Genomic DNA, 15,450 nt, shown 5'->3' on the forward strand with positions numbered 1-15,450 from the left:
GTTGTGTTGTGTTATGTTGTGTTGTGTTGTGTTGTCTTGTGCTGTGTTGTGTTGTGTTGTGTTGTGTTGTGTTGGGTTGTGTTGTGCAGTGCAGTGCTGTACTGTGCTTTGTTGCATTATCTTGCAAAAACGGTTTTTGTCTTTATTTGTTATTCAAATAACTAAGTTACAAACCATTCAATGGTGTCTCCATCCTTGGTGTCTAATATGGAATCAATCTCTTCTCGACATTTCTGTTGATGTTCTGGGTTTCGTGCCAGGTTATATAGACACCATGATATGGCACTGGCAGTCGTGTCATGACCTGCAAACATGAATGTATCAACTTGTTCTCGAATTTCTTCCTCTGTTAAACCTTTACCGTCTTCATCCTGAAAATATATATTTTTTGGAAAAGATTCAGTCTCTTTTGTGACTGTTTGACATCAATTTTCTTATATACTGAAGTGTACGTTTGTTAACCTGTTTGCATGTAAAACACATTATTTGTACAGGAAGGCTAGCTAATACATGGATAACGTATTATCATCATGAATATTGAACGTTATGACGTCATACAGTACCATATAGTTTTAGTTTGTGTCTATTTGGTATGTGAATAGCTTGTGATTTCCGCAGCAATAATTTTATGCAAATTAATTTTTAGCCCACAATTGTTAATGCAATTTGAAAAGTATGTGTAACAAAGTATATGAATAATCCGGAAGTTACGTCATTTATATACTGAATTGTGGGATATCGAATGAACGTTAAACAGCAAGTTCAACATACCCTTGCTTGAAGGAGAATATTCATAAAGTCGGTATATTTCGTTTTCTTCTTTATACCATCTCTTGTTTCTGCTTCAAGTTCCTGTTTTCTCGTTTTGATGACGTCACTTGAGTAGTTATGGACCACATTTAATGCCTTCCGAAATCTATAACCACTTGGACTTAGTTGGTAGATAAAATTTATGAAATATGGCGGAAATCGGGCTCGTCTATCGATAAGTTTAGTGAGTTCAGACACTGCCTTGAGATAAGGATGGGTTTTTCTGAAAAAAGAAGCAAGTTTTTTCGTTCAAGAAGTATATTTTCTAAATATGGATATATGCCTTCAGCATCATACACGTTTTTATAGGTGGCGCTAGGTACTCAGACGGTAAAATCCGGTTGGTCAATATAGTGCTGATGTCGTCTAGAAGCTATCCGAGACCTCGAATCTCAAGATTACTGTTCTCCCCGTCTAGGTCAACGAGAAATCATGAATCAAACTCTCTTTATGCAAATGAGTGACCCGTCAATTATTGGGATGATGTAATAGTGCACAAGTAGCATCTTGATATCTCAAATCATGGATGTATTAGGGGAGACCATAATACATCCATGGTCAAATACCATAATGGCATAATATATTACTTACCCCAGCTGACAGTCACTTTGTTGTCCAAAGATACATCTCAATAAACTATCAAATGTGAAGAGACTGACATGTTCAAATAATTCTATCGACCCTTGTTTACTTAGTGTTTCCCATTTATTCTAGAATCAAAAACAGACGAGCATTTTATAAAACAATTCATGGAAAACACGAAATGAAAGAGTGATTCTAATATTCTCGCCCCATTTTCAGATTTTATGACACACCATGAATACATCATATGTAAATATCATGTCAATCATCCCGTATGGGGCGCCCTATCACGGCATATCTTACAGAGAGTACCTGATACTATATGATTAGTATTTATTATCATACTTCCCATGATGCAATATTCAACATGGCGGGTTTGCAAGTTCCCTATTGAACACTGTACAATCTTTTTCTAAGAACTTACCATCATAATGTTTGCACAGTCATTAAAGACAGGAACATATTGTTTCAGAATACCAAAATGAAGTCCTGGTGTTAATAACCTTCTATTTCGGAACCATTTATCTCCACTACTTGTCAGCAATCCAGTACCCAGCCATGGTTTAACAAAACCATATGTCACTTCGTCCTTGGGTTCTGAAATAAAAATTCAGTTGAAAAATTGATGTATTGCTATAATTAGATGTTATTCTCCAAAATTTTTCTTCGTTCAGCCAGAGAAAATACGTCATTAAGATAGTGAACTATCGATTATGAGTTAAAAGTACCGCCAACATGTATACTTACTTTAAACAATATTTTTAGCCAACCGACAGAACCAACATTTCAAAGGTGTTACGATGAGGAACTGTGAACATAAACTTAAGTGTGTTCGATCGCGCTAAGACGGTGTGTAGGGTTCATGATTATATTTCAAACTGATACTCGTAGATCTCGTGATATGTTACGGTCCCTGGGATGGGTTTGGGGGTGGGGTGGAGCTACTCCCCTTATTTGAGTATACTTATATGTGCTTCCCTTTGGGGTGCGTTTTCTAGCCCTTTGGTCTAAAATGGTGTCTGTTTTGTCAAGCTGAAGAGTCTAAAAGGGGTTCACTTTGCATTATTTTCGATTTGGCTTGGGTCCTTTAATTAACAAATCATAACCGTCATTAATTGCCCCAAAATGTTGCCTGGGTAAAATGTATTTTGTCTAAACTTCCAGCTTTTAAAATCCTGTAATGGTCTAAAATGGGGTATTGATTTTTGGTCAAAGTGAGTCTAAAATGGGGCCTGGGTTTTTAATTGCTTCTCAATATAGGCCACATGACATGACGAGGATACCATGTGATACCATGTCATCGGTGGAATTGGATTTCGCACAGCACATTTGGTTGTCAAATCATGAAAGTATAACTTCCAAAGTCATTAATTAATATCAGATTCCTGTGCGTACGAGGTCTTGCGCGTTTGATTTTGTGGCAAACGTCACCCGATAAAGCAAAATCTTTAGGCTAGAACTCGAGTAGTGGTATGCACTTTCTGTTTTTCTCTGATGGTCCTCTATTCACACGATACGAATGAATATAGTGCACAATCCAAAGTTGAAACGTATACATTTATGCAAAATACTCAAATGAATATTAATGTATGACGTACCTGATGATGTTAATATTGGCTGTACTGTACTTGGATGGGAGCAAACCAGAGAGGATGTGAATGGACCTATCCAGATCTGCAGTCCATGGGTAACTCCAGCGAGTGCTTCTGTCGCCCACTGCATTGATTCTTCATTATTTCCGAACTGACGAATAAGGGAATCAATAAAAGTAATGACGACAACAACAATGATGATGACGTTGACAACACTAAATGATTGCGAAGGTGGACTGCAAGAATACAGGGGGAAAAGTAACACTTTATTCTATTATCAGCTATTATAAAACTAATAGGGCAAACATCAAAGCAAGGCGTCGCTATACGTAACCTTTGAACTCTCTGTGTTAGTAACTACATAAACTTACCAGGTGAACGTTACCTATTACTGCATTCCTTCCAACAGCTGGGAATTGCGCAAACGCTGCCTCGCTTTTCCATCGTTTTTGCATAGACCTGACAAACAGAAGAATAACCTGAGCTAAAGCCACTAAAACTAGGAACGGCGCAACGTAACCACCAAACGATGTGATGGTTGAACTCCACATATTGAGCGACATATTCCGTATATATACCTTCTACGCTTACAGGCCCCAGCAATGGCGTCGTGTGCTCATTACCCTGGGTATTTAAATAATTAACCGTACTGAGGACAACGTCTAGGGGTTTGATGAACTATATTTTGGACTATGGTTTATTGTTTCTTAGTGCATGTGAACGAACTGTTATTGTTCAATATTAACAGTTAATAACTAACCGCCACACGTTGTATTAGTTTTATCCGTCAGTGAACTTTATTGTTTTTTTGTAGTGAATATTTTATTTCGCATTTAGAGGCCATCGTCCCAAAATACACATACGAACAAATGAAGCAAGACAAAAAGTATGATAATTGCATACGTACATGGAACGAAAATATACAACCGAAAACGTGTCAAGAATAAACATAACTTGAAATGGAAAAGTTTTCTCATAATCTAAATACCTTATAAATATACATTGCAAGTTGTCTTAGGTGATGAGGATTTTTACTTGCCATTAAATGATAACAATTATCTAGGGACGGATGAGTCCAAATATTACATGGAAGGTATTGCTGTCTTAGAGGAGTATACAAATCACAAATAAAGAGAAAATGATACTCGTTTTCAATAAAACTAAGGTCGTTGATTGAACAAAATTTGCCAAGTCTATCCTGTAAAAATATCCCATCCCTTCTTCCAGTCTCAATACACAGATCATGAGATGAACATCTAAATCTTGCTAAGGCGTCCTTAAATTTATGAATAATTATACAATCCAAATAAAGCTCAGATTCTAAAAGTGTCTTAAAATTACAGCAACTCCTTAACTTGGAAGATGAATTTATACTATGATGCCATTCTTGAAAGAAACAATCTTTGGCTATTTGTGTGAAAATAGAAATAAAATCTTATGCTGCACCAACCCCTTAATTTAGCCAGTTATTGTTATGTTAGTATTACTCTAGTTTACATATTTACTAGTTTCTTTTAACACCAAACACTAATTGCAGAAAATCCAATGAAGAAACGTAGTTTTCTTAACGAAGGCAATACATATTTTATTCTATTCTATATCACGGTGATGTAAGCCATCTTCTAAAGCAACTTTCTGTGGTCTCTCTGAACAAGGCAACATTGAGCGGCAAATACTATAGGCTATATATGTAGCCCACACCGAAAATTATGCTAATTAGATATGGTAATTAGGTGCCCATGTTCATACATTATGCAGGCGGGCCCATGTATCAAGTTACCAACTTACTAAGCAAGTTTCAGTCTGAAACTTGGCGGGCCTATTCATCAAGTTTCCAACTTTAATTTTTTCTTAATTACCAAATTTCAGACCCCTGGTCGAAACTTGGTGGACCTATGTATCATGTTACCTACTTACTTACTACTTACTTACCAACTTTCAGACCCTGGATAAATATTGATGGGCCCATGTATTAAGTTACTTACTTACTTACTTGCCTGCCTGCCTGCCCGCCTGCTTGTTTGCTTGCTTGCTTGCTTGCTTACTTACTTACTTACTTACTTACTTACTTACTTACCAACTTTAACTTTTTACGACATAAAACGGTCCTAAGTAGGGCCTGCCTCTCGTGGAAAGCTTGAGTAAAACACTATTACAGACAAATACCACAAATACGGTTGTCATCTTTGTGTTTACAGATCTGTTTATTTGTAATGTACATGTATACTGTTTTGCTCTTACATCTAATAAACATCCACCCTGGTTAATATGGAGGTACTATCAAACAAGAGTGACTATAGACTTTCAATAGGCCTTTCCAAAATTTGCCATGGTGGCGCTCTACTTCCTGTCTGTGTGTTCCCTGGGGGTATGCATGGTATAGGTTACTATGTTAATCATAGAATACTACTGCTTTCCTGTGTGAACAATACGAAAAACGTCGCTGATTTACACTTCTACAGAATTCCATGAGATAAAGCTCTGACGAAATAGTACTATGAGGTGATGATACCCCCAATTTGAGTGAGGGCGCTGGATATAATATCAATTTCCTGTTTGCAGTCTGGAATAGCACATTAAGCAACACAATGTTTTACATCTCGCACAATGTTTGCTTGTTACAAATTACCATGGATACATCAAGGAGACTACCCTAATGCATTACATAAACAAAATACAGACACTGATAGCGAGCATGCGCACACAATGTTACTATATCTCACTACACACACAAATAAACTGTATTTTTGCGTTTTGAATCTTCCTCGTTTCATCCGACAATGATGTTGATTTGATTACAATAGTCACTCTGATTTGGTAGTATGTTCTACCCGTTATCAGCATAAGCAATACCCGATTTCCAAAATAGAATATTGGACTGTAAAATGTTCGGAAGACAGCATCGTCGTAAACCACAGTCTGTTTTACGGCAACGTTCTTAACGAGCCACCCACTTTCGAAATGTAGTGGTAGAAATAATAAGTTGAACTCTGGTTTGCGAGAATGGAAAAAAACAGTAATTTGATAACCAACATATTATGACGTTTGATTCGATAGAAAAAGGCTGTTTTTTTCAATGTTGCCAATATAATCGTTTTTACACAAAATATTTGGATAATATAGTTTCATATTTTAGCGGAACAATATTCAGGTAGTGAAGAAGCTAAACGTCACATCCACGTGGTCTACAATCGCTCTCTTGGCTTGATTTTCACGTGCAACCCATTTTCAGCACGCTGCACTAGAGCATTGAGACGTCTTGCTGGAATGCGTTCGTCTATCGTCAGTTCAAATTTTCTCAGTGCAGAACCGACCACTATCTTTATTTCATTCATGGCAAAATTTTGGCCAATGCAGTTCCTGAAAGACAAAAGAAACATGTTTGTACAAATTTATGAAGTGAAAAGAATAGCGAGTACTATTTGTTTCTAAGACACAGAACACAATTCGTTTAGGCGTGTAAAAAACACCAGCACCAGCACCACCATAACCACCAACACCAGCATTGCCACAACCACAACCACAACCATCAGCACCACCACCACCACCACCACCACCAACAACAACAACAACAACATCAACAACAACAACAACGACGACGACGACACAGACATTTATCCTCACAAATGTTGATGTCATTGTAATAATTATTGTTCTAAAATTTTATTTCATCAAACATATTTCATAGAAAAGATCTTGAGCACAAAGTTGTTTCGAATTTTTAGTTTGAGCATTTTTGAACACATAGATTTGTTTGCAAGTCAAGTGTTTCTGATAGGAATTCAGTGACGTAATATTTACGAACCTTGGTCCAGCCGAGAATGGCGCAAACGCGTATGGGGACCTAGTTTGACATTTTTCTGGAGTAAATCTCAGAGGGTCGAAGGTCTCTGGATCGTCCCAAACTGCTGGGTTTCCATGGAGACTCTGGAATGCGATACTAACCCATTCTCCTAAAAATAAATATTCAACCATGTGAAGGTTAAAGGTCACGTGTTGTCACGAAGATGGCTTCTTTTTTTAAATTTGGTCAACAAGATGGCGGATTTCCTTAATTAAACAGAACAGTAAAATCTACATTTTGATTTCTCGTCGCACAGAAAAAATAAGAGAAACCGCGTACGGTGGCTTGTTAGTGCCATTGGGTGATTGAGAATTGTTTGAATTGTGGAATTGTTTTCGGTTGAATTTGAAGAATGTGAAATGTTTCAAAAATATTACTGCAATGGAATTTCAATTATGTACTACACTGTACGTTACAGCCATTGATGATGGCGCACTCGTAATATAGCCCCACACGAACAATATCGGAGTGCCACCAAAGACCATCGACTTTTGTAAACTTTTTACTTATGTGTATACTATTCATGATTTGATCCCCTACCTCAGTGTCAATTCTAAATCAAATAGCAATAGTTCTCCACCAACCTGCTGGAATGGTGACATTCAAATCCGGGAATTTCATTGGTTTAGACAGACGTCTTCCAATAAAGGGTACTGTGGGATTTAAGCGAAGACTTTCCTTGATACACATCTGTAGATACGTCAGTTTACCTAGGTCATCCCTGAATGACAATAGAGATAATACAAATGTTATTATATTTGGATTAAAATAAAAGATATATTGAAGTTAGTTAATACTTGTGATTGTAAAGTTTCAGCTTGCTATAGCAATACTCCTACCGTTTTGTGGAGTGTTATGATGGACTGTGGTGTGTCGAACCTTTCGGTACTACAGTACTGTGCAGAGCATTGCTGTCATATTTCATTTGTCTGGACTACGCAATGACGTGTTATGTTTTGTTTTGTTGTGTTGTGTTGTGTTGTGTTGTGTTGTGTTGTGTTGTGTTGTGTTGTGTTGTGTTGTGTTGTGTTGTGTTGTTGTGTTGTGTTGTGTTGTGTTGTGTTGTGTTGTGTTGCGTTGCGTTGCGTTGTGTTGTATTGTATTGTGGTGTGGTGTGGTGTGGTGTGGTGTGGTGTGGTGTTGTGTTGTGTTGTGTTGTGTTGTGTTGTGTTGTGTTGTGTTGTGTTGTATCTTGGTGTTTACAAGGTGTTCTTAGACCACTTCGACGATGACAAAAACGGTGTTTGTCTTTATTCATTATGCAAATATCTAAATTACAAACCATTCAATCGTGTCTCCATTCTTAGTGTCCAATATGGAATCAATCTCTTCTCGACATTTCAGTTGATGTTCTGGGTTTCGTGCCAGGTTATACAGACACCATGATATAGCACTGGCAGTCGTGTCATGACCCTCAAACATAAACGTGTCAACCTCGGCCCGGATTTCTTGTTCTGTTAAACCCATGCCATCCTCGTCCTGAAAAATGAAAATGACCGTATATTCATTCTTCATCTTTGTAACAAAAAAGTGAGACTTTAACAAAATTCCTCACATAGATTGAAGTGTGTGATAGTTACCCTCACTGTGAAATATGCAAAACATGTTATTTGCATAAAAAAGCTGACAGTATTAGTATCAACAAAAAATACCACCAAACTAGAATGACCATAGAGTTTCAATAAGGCAGCACAACGTTTTTTATGTTTCACACAAGGTGTTAAAGTAGACAAAACAAAATATAGACACTAATAGCACACAAGCATAGAAAATTATACATTTTATCTCACGGTGAACGCAAATCTACACCACTATTGGAAGAAACAAGATGTAATAATAATATTACAACACCATAGGCCACCGGCTTACATAACTGAGAAAAAAATATACCAACTCTGAAGAAAGTCTATAACAGCTAGGGGTGTGGTCAAGGCCGGGTAAATACAAGTCCAAAAATTGAGAAACAAGAAGTATATTAAAAAAAATTATTGATATGTGTTCACTGTGAGATAAAATGTAATATGTTATGTCCGAGTGATATTAGCCTTGTCTTTTGTTTGTGTTAGCCGTTTGTGTGATAGACGCAAAAAAAAAATCATGTAGACTAATTGAAACTCTATAGTCACTCTGGTTTGGTAGTAGTTCAATCCCATGTCCCATCATGCCACCTAATTGAAACTCTATAGTCACTCTAGTTTGGTAATAATCACTCTGGGTTGGAAGTATTATTAGTTCATGTTGTACAAAAATGGTGGCAAAGTCAACTGCAACAGGTTGGTATAAACACTTTGAATGTGGGGTTTCCGGAACGAGGATGTACAACATACGGGTCCTACTTTAGGACTGCCCAGAGCCGTACTCATGTGCTCTCTGAAACCCACACGCGAGCATGTGTATAGGTTTTATTATATACCCTATGTAGTAGCTAAAAACATCATTTGAATCACGTAACCACATAAACTGATAGTGTAACATTATTTTATGCACAGACCCTCAAAGATATGGCGAAAAATCAAGGCCAAATTACTGAGCAAACGAATATCAACGAGGGCGCCACTTGCCATATTTGGGCAGGGCGTGCTGCAGAATTAAAACTTTCGAATGGGTTTGATGAGGGCGCTTTTCAATGAATTTCGTCGGAAGTAATACTGGGTATATGATAATTGACGATTTTTTCCAGACTTATTGATGCCTCAGTTACAAGCACAAACTGACCAGATAACGAAGATTTTAACTTGATGCAAAATCAAAGACAATTTAATTTTGAAGATGGATAGGTGGATTTAAATGGTAGATAGAATGAAATTAAAATAACTGTTAATTGGAGATGGGAAATACTTATTATTCCCCCATCAGATAGACTATTACGGAAGTGACGTCAATTATTAAATATATGGCATTATGGGATGTAGAGAATATACAGCAACTAGCTCAACTTACCCTAGCTTGAAGGAGAATATTCATGAAGTCGGTATATTTTGTTTTCTTCTTTATACCATCTCTTGTTTCTGCTTCAAGTTCCTGTTTTCTCTTTTTGATGACGTTGATTGAGTAGTTGTGGACCACATTTAGCGCCTTCCGAAATCTATAACCACTTGGACTCAGATGGTAGATAAAGTCTATGAAATATGGCGGGAATCTGACTCGTCTATCGATAAGTTGGGCGAGTTCCGAAACTGCCTTGAGATAAGGATGTTTTTTTCTGAAAAAGAATTATTTTTTCGATCAAGTATATTTTTCACACATGAAATAATGCTAACAATACCAGCAAGAACGTTTTATAGGTGGGTCTAGGTACTTAGACGGTAGCATTTTGTGGGTCAAAATAGAACCGCTGTTGACATGAATATTAATATCGTCTAGATGCTATCCCTGGCTTCGAATCTCAAGAACACTCTTGGCCTCGTCTAGCTCAATGAGAAATCATGAACCAAACATTGTTCATACAGATGAGTAAACCTCTAACTGCTAGAATGATGTAAACAGTATATAAATAGCATCCTGCTGATATGAACAAACCATATTTGGACATAAATATACCATATTTGGACATTATGTAAATGCCCCCAACAAACACTAACTCATAATTGGACAGAATTCTGTAATTGATTAACGAAGACATGGTGTTATTAAATATGTAGGTGGCTTCTTCTGAATAATTTGAAATATGACGTCACATCTATTTGAGCTGGAAGTGAAGAGAGATTTACAGCTACGGATTCAGCCAATCCCAGACGAGTGTATACGAAAGAGAGAGCAAAAATAGGTATAAGAAAATAAAAATTCAATTTCCAATTTCTTGAGTAAAAACTAAATAACAATAAACTACAGTTTTGTAAGATTTTACAAAAAAGATAATCACATAATATGTTACTTGCCCCAGCTGACAGTCACTTTGTTGTCCAAAAATACATCTCAATAAACTATCAAATGTGAAGAGACTGACATGTTCAAATAATTCTATCGACCCTTGTTGACTTAGCTTCTCCCATTTGTCCTAGAATCAAAGACAGGTATGATGCAATTCAGGAGACACAAATTGAACTTTCTTGTTACTATTCCTGTCCCAGTTTCAGAGTGTATGACACATTATACCATGCACAAGCCAAAAATATGGACTATATACTCTGGTCATTCTATGTCATGACAACACGCGTCTATGTCACAACAACGCGTGTCTACGTCACTGGTTCTGCTGTGTTCGATTAGTCAAAACGTTGAAAATTTGCCATTATTTTCCCCGATTTTTCTTTTGACATTATTGGCGCTGGTATAATTATGTTATTCTCCAATATTTGTCTTCATTCAGCCGGAAAATACTTGTGACATAAGGGTTGTCACTACGAGTCTCTTGACAAGGCCCCTTAGGTCACTCGTATTTTCCTTGGCTGAACAAAGAAATAAGACAAGGAGCAATCTTTTATATAGCAAATTTTTGGAGAGAATTGAAGAATTTTCATTCTTGGTGAAATTTGTTCCGCGGCACATTCTACATTAAGTAAGTCTGAAAAATCAATATCATATAAAAAAAGGTCATGAATTGAACCTCAAAAATTACGCTTCATGTGTGCTATTGATAGCCCCTGCTGGTAGCAATAGGCCATTCAAGACTGCAAACAGGAAATTCAGAATATAGCACCCTCGCTCAAATTGGGGGTATCATCACCTCATTGTACCATTTCTTAAGAGCTGTGTCCCTTGGTAGTCTGTAGAAGTGTAAATCAGGGATGTTTTTCATATTGTTCAGACATCGAGGAAAGCAGCAGTGCTCTATGATTAACTGACAGGAAGTAGAGCGTCACCATGACAAATTTTGGAAAGACCTATTGAACACAATGCAACGTTTCCCGCATCAGCAGGATTTCTAAAAAAAACAAAAACTTACCATCATGATCTTTGCACTGTCATTAAAGACATGAACGTATTGTTTCAGAATATCAAAATGAAATCCTGGTGTTAATAATCTTCTATTGCGGAACCATTTACTTCCTTTACTGATCAGCAATCCATCACCCAGCCATGGCTTAACAAATCCATACGTCACTTCATCCTTAGGTTCTGAAATAGAAATGTTAGTTTGGAAAGTCTGTACTCAGACCACTAACGTTAGTTAGTTAGACATGCCAAGGATATCATGTTATGCTACATCATCGTACAGTACTTGTGGAGGTCAAAACATGAAAGTATAACTCCAATGATCATAAATTAAGATCAGATTCCCGTTCTTACAAGGTCTTGCGCATTTAATTGCGGCAAAAAGCAGAGTGTTTAGGTTAGAACTCGAGTCGCGGTACACACTTTCTGTTTTTGAATTCTCTAAAGTTTCCTCTACTGACACGAATATAGTGCACAATCCGAAATTGATATGTATGCATTTATGCAAAATACTCAAATGAATATTAATGTATGACGTACCTGATGATGTTAATATTGGCTGTACTGTACTTGGATGGGTGCAAACCAGACAGGATGTGAATGGACCTATCCAGAGCTGCATACCATGGGTAATTCCAGCGAGTGCTTCTGTCGCCCACTGCATTGCTTCTTCATTATTTCCGAACTGACGAATAAGGGAAAACAACAAAAAGTAATGACGACAACAACAAAAATGATGACGTTGACAACACTAATGATTGTGAAGGTGGAGTACAAGATTACAGGACAAAGCAAGACTTTATTCTGTTATAAGTTATTATAGTATTAGGTCAATAATGAGAAATGACGAGAATTAACGAGAAGTAATAAGAATACATGAGAAATAACGAGAATTGAAGAGAAATAATAAGAAATAACGAGATATAATGAGAAACGACATGGTTATACATTAACGAGAAATAGTGGGTGCGGAGACTGACATCAACTTAGAAGACAATATGAAACTATTCTTCCAATCTGTAATGGCTGTACATCTGATAGGAAGAAATAAACAACACAGAGACCATTTGGAAAACAATAGAAAACCTGAACTAGACTCTAACGTAGAAAAAAATATGATAAATTAACAAACAAAATCTACCTACCCCACCTATACTAAAATTGAATGTAACCGGAACCACGTAATTTTTGCTTTAGGCCTAACAAGATAATTTGTTTTCATTCAAAATACCCGTGATTAGACACAGTGGCTGTACATATTAATTAAAGGTCGGTTTTACCCATTCGTAGCACTGTTATATACTAGTAGCAATCTGATTAAAATCCGATGTAGATGTAGGCTAATCGTTCATTGCTATTTTACCTTCGTTATTTTGCTTTTGTAGAGGAGGTGATCAGGCTAAAAAATGTAAACATGTATCAAGAAGGTCAATTCAGGCAAAATAACGAAGGTAAAATAGCAATGAACGATTAGCCGACATCTTCGTCGGATTTTAATCAGATTGATACTAGTAGTTTAAAGTCATGATCTCGTTGGGGTGCTGATTTTAGGGTGCGGACCCCAAAATCAATTTGATAGGGTTCACTGTACAATACAATGATTTGTACAGTTTACCCGCAGTATATTAATACTGCTCAAGGTGTACTATATTATGAGCCAGTCAATTATATCCAACAAAATTATTTGAAAAAAATATTCTGTTGTACCTAGTGCAACTTTAAACCCCAGCCTTCCAAAATTAAGTTTGTGCTTATTGTCCGTTGAGCCACAGTCCCTCTAGAGGGACTGTGGTTGAGCATATCAATTCATACTACATTCATGAAGTGTTTACTTTAAACCGGGGTGGGGGTTGAGGGTCGTATATATTTCAAAGTGAGGGGGAAACAAACTACAGTAATTTGGACTGCCGGGTATGGTATACTTTTTACAATTACACAAAAAATGTTTTCACATAAAAAAATAAAATGTCAAACAACACTACTTGCATTGGCGTCTCTACGTGACTTTTGAGCTCTCTGTGTTAGTAACTACATTAGCTTACCAGGTGAATATTACCTATCACTGCATTCCTTCCAACAGCTGGGAATTGCGCAAACGCAGCCTCGCTTTTCCATCGTTTTTGCATAGACCTGACAAACAGGAGAAGAATCTGAATTAAGGCCACTAAAACTAGGAACGGAACAACGTAGCCACTAAACGTTGTGATTGTTGGACTCCACATACTACTAGTATACTGAGCGACAGATTCCGTATATGTAACTTCTACGCTTACAGGCTCGAGCAATGGCGTCCTGGGTTTCTAGTCATTAGCCTGTGTTTTTAAATACTCAACCGTACTGAGGACAACATCTAAGGGTTTGATGAACTATATTTTGGACTATGGTATATTGTTTCTTAGTGCATGTGAACGAACTGTTATTGTTCAATATTAACATACAGTTAATAACTAACTGCCACCATTCTCTTAAGCCAGAGTTATTATTTCTACCACTACATTTTGATATATGGGAGGCTCGTTAAGAACGTTGCCGTAAAACAGGCTGTGGTTGAATTGCGACGATGAACCACATTAGTTTTATCCCTATTTGAACTTTATTGTACAGTTATTTTGTTCACTATTATTACTCTAGTTTATATATTTACTAGTTTGTTTTAGTACCAAAACGTTTTGCAGAAAATTCAATGAAGAAATGTAATTTTCTTAACGGATGCAATAAAGATTTTATTCTATTCTATAAGCTTATCACGGTGATGCAAGCCATCTTCTAAAGCAACTTTCTGTGGTCTCTCGGAACAAGGTAAGACTGAGCGGCAGATCGGCTATGTAGCCCACACCAATATAGCGGTAAAAGAAAATTATGCTAATTAAATATGTTAAGTAGGTGCTCATGTTCATGTACATTATGTTAGCGGGCCCATCATGTGTATCAAGTTACTAACTTACTAAAGCAAGTTCAGTCCCCATGAATAAAACCTGGCTGGCCTATAGCTATTTATCAAGTTTCCAACTGTAATACTTACTTAGCAACTTTTGGACCCGATAGATAAACTTGGCTGACCCATGTATCAAGTTTCCAACTTACTTACTTAGCAACTTCAGCAAGCTGATTGAAATTTGGCGGGCCTATGTATCATGTTACCTATTTACCTACTATTTACCAATTTTCAGATCCCTGGATAAAACTTGATGGGCCCATGTATCAACTTACTTATTTACCAATTTTACTTCGTAAGTCATTTTGTATGAAATAAAACCCTCCTGGTTAGATAGATAGATATTAATGAAATAACGAAGCCGAACTTGAGTATAGGGTATAGACGAATCGCGACCAGACCGATTCGGCCGTGGTCGATTCGGTACCACTTTTTTGTTACCCTGGACCAGTACCCTGGTCATTTCGGTATCACTACAAACATCGTTAGAGTTTGATTTTTCTTAAATGTTTTTCGTTCATTATTCTAAAGCACAACCAAGTTTCTGCTTAGAACATTTTAGTTGTGTTCAGTTTTGTATTGTTCAGATGATCTACGCAGCGAAAACTACGATCATTACCCTGGTCGATTCGGTACCATGATCCCCGTACTTGACAACGCAACGCTACGATTCGGCACGGCTACTACAAACTGAAGTCTAGCAACAACCTCAGAGTGTGACTATTTTCATGTTTCTACTTAGAAAAGTTTAGTTGTGTACAGTTTTGTTTTTTCAGATGATCTATGCAAGCCCACATAACGACCCCTTACTT

The 15,450-nt window shown here is 37.0% G+C and overlaps 2 protein-coding genes across 2 annotated transcripts in view; both read right to left on the reverse strand.

The window, feature by feature from the left end:
* Positions 1 to 3,547, reverse strand: part of LOC144450032 (leukotriene-B4 omega-hydroxylase 3-like) — a 5,773-nt gene extending 2,226 nt beyond the window's left edge. Inside the window, exons 1-6 of the mRNA XM_078140597.1 lie at positions 3,356 to 3,547; positions 2,991 to 3,135; positions 1,817 to 1,989; positions 1,402 to 1,520; positions 772 to 1,033; positions 175 to 371 (exon numbers count right to left, since the gene is read on the reverse strand). Of these exons, the coding sequence (XP_077996723.1) occupies positions 175 to 371; positions 772 to 1,033; positions 1,402 to 1,520; positions 1,817 to 1,989; positions 2,991 to 3,135; positions 3,356 to 3,547 (1,088 nt within the window). The remainder of the gene's footprint in view (positions 1 to 174; positions 372 to 771; positions 1,034 to 1,401; positions 1,521 to 1,816; positions 1,990 to 2,990; positions 3,136 to 3,355) is intronic.
* A 2,622-nt stretch (positions 3,548 to 6,169) lies between these two features.
* On the reverse strand, positions 6,170 to 13,925 carry LOC144450033 (cytochrome P450 4F6-like). The gene is made up of 9 exons (XM_078140599.1): positions 13,746 to 13,925; positions 12,244 to 12,388; positions 11,714 to 11,886; positions 10,707 to 10,825; positions 9,769 to 10,030; positions 8,111 to 8,307; positions 7,413 to 7,549; positions 6,790 to 6,937; positions 6,170 to 6,344 (listed from the first exon to the last, which is right to left on the reverse strand). The coding sequence occupies exons 1-9, from the start codon at positions 13,923 to 13,925 to the stop codon at positions 6,170 to 6,172; spliced, it is 1,536 nt and encodes a 511-aa protein (XP_077996725.1).
* Positions 13,926 to 15,450: the final 1,525 nt, after the last annotated feature.

The sequence above is a fragment of the Glandiceps talaboti genome, chromosome 19 (genome assembly GCF_964340395.1).
Source record: "Glandiceps talaboti chromosome 19, keGlaTala1.1, whole genome shotgun sequence".
Taxonomy (NCBI): Eukaryota; Metazoa; Hemichordata; class Enteropneusta; family Spengelidae; genus Glandiceps; species Glandiceps talaboti.

Excerpts from the sequence above, each read along its gene's own strand:
- LOC144450033 (XM_078140599.1), bottom strand. The coding sequence starts at position 13,925 with ATGTGGAGTCCAACAATCACAACGTTTAGTGGCTACGTTGTTCCGTTC. Across the intron at positions 11,887-12,243 it reads GCCAATATTAACATCATCAG|AACCTAAGGATGAAGTGACG; the intron begins GTACGTCATACA and ends TTTCTATTTCAG. Across the intron at positions 6,938-7,412 it reads GAATGTCACCATTCCAGCAG|GAGAATGGGTTAGTATCGCA; the intron begins GTTGGTGGAGAA and ends ATTTATTTTTAG.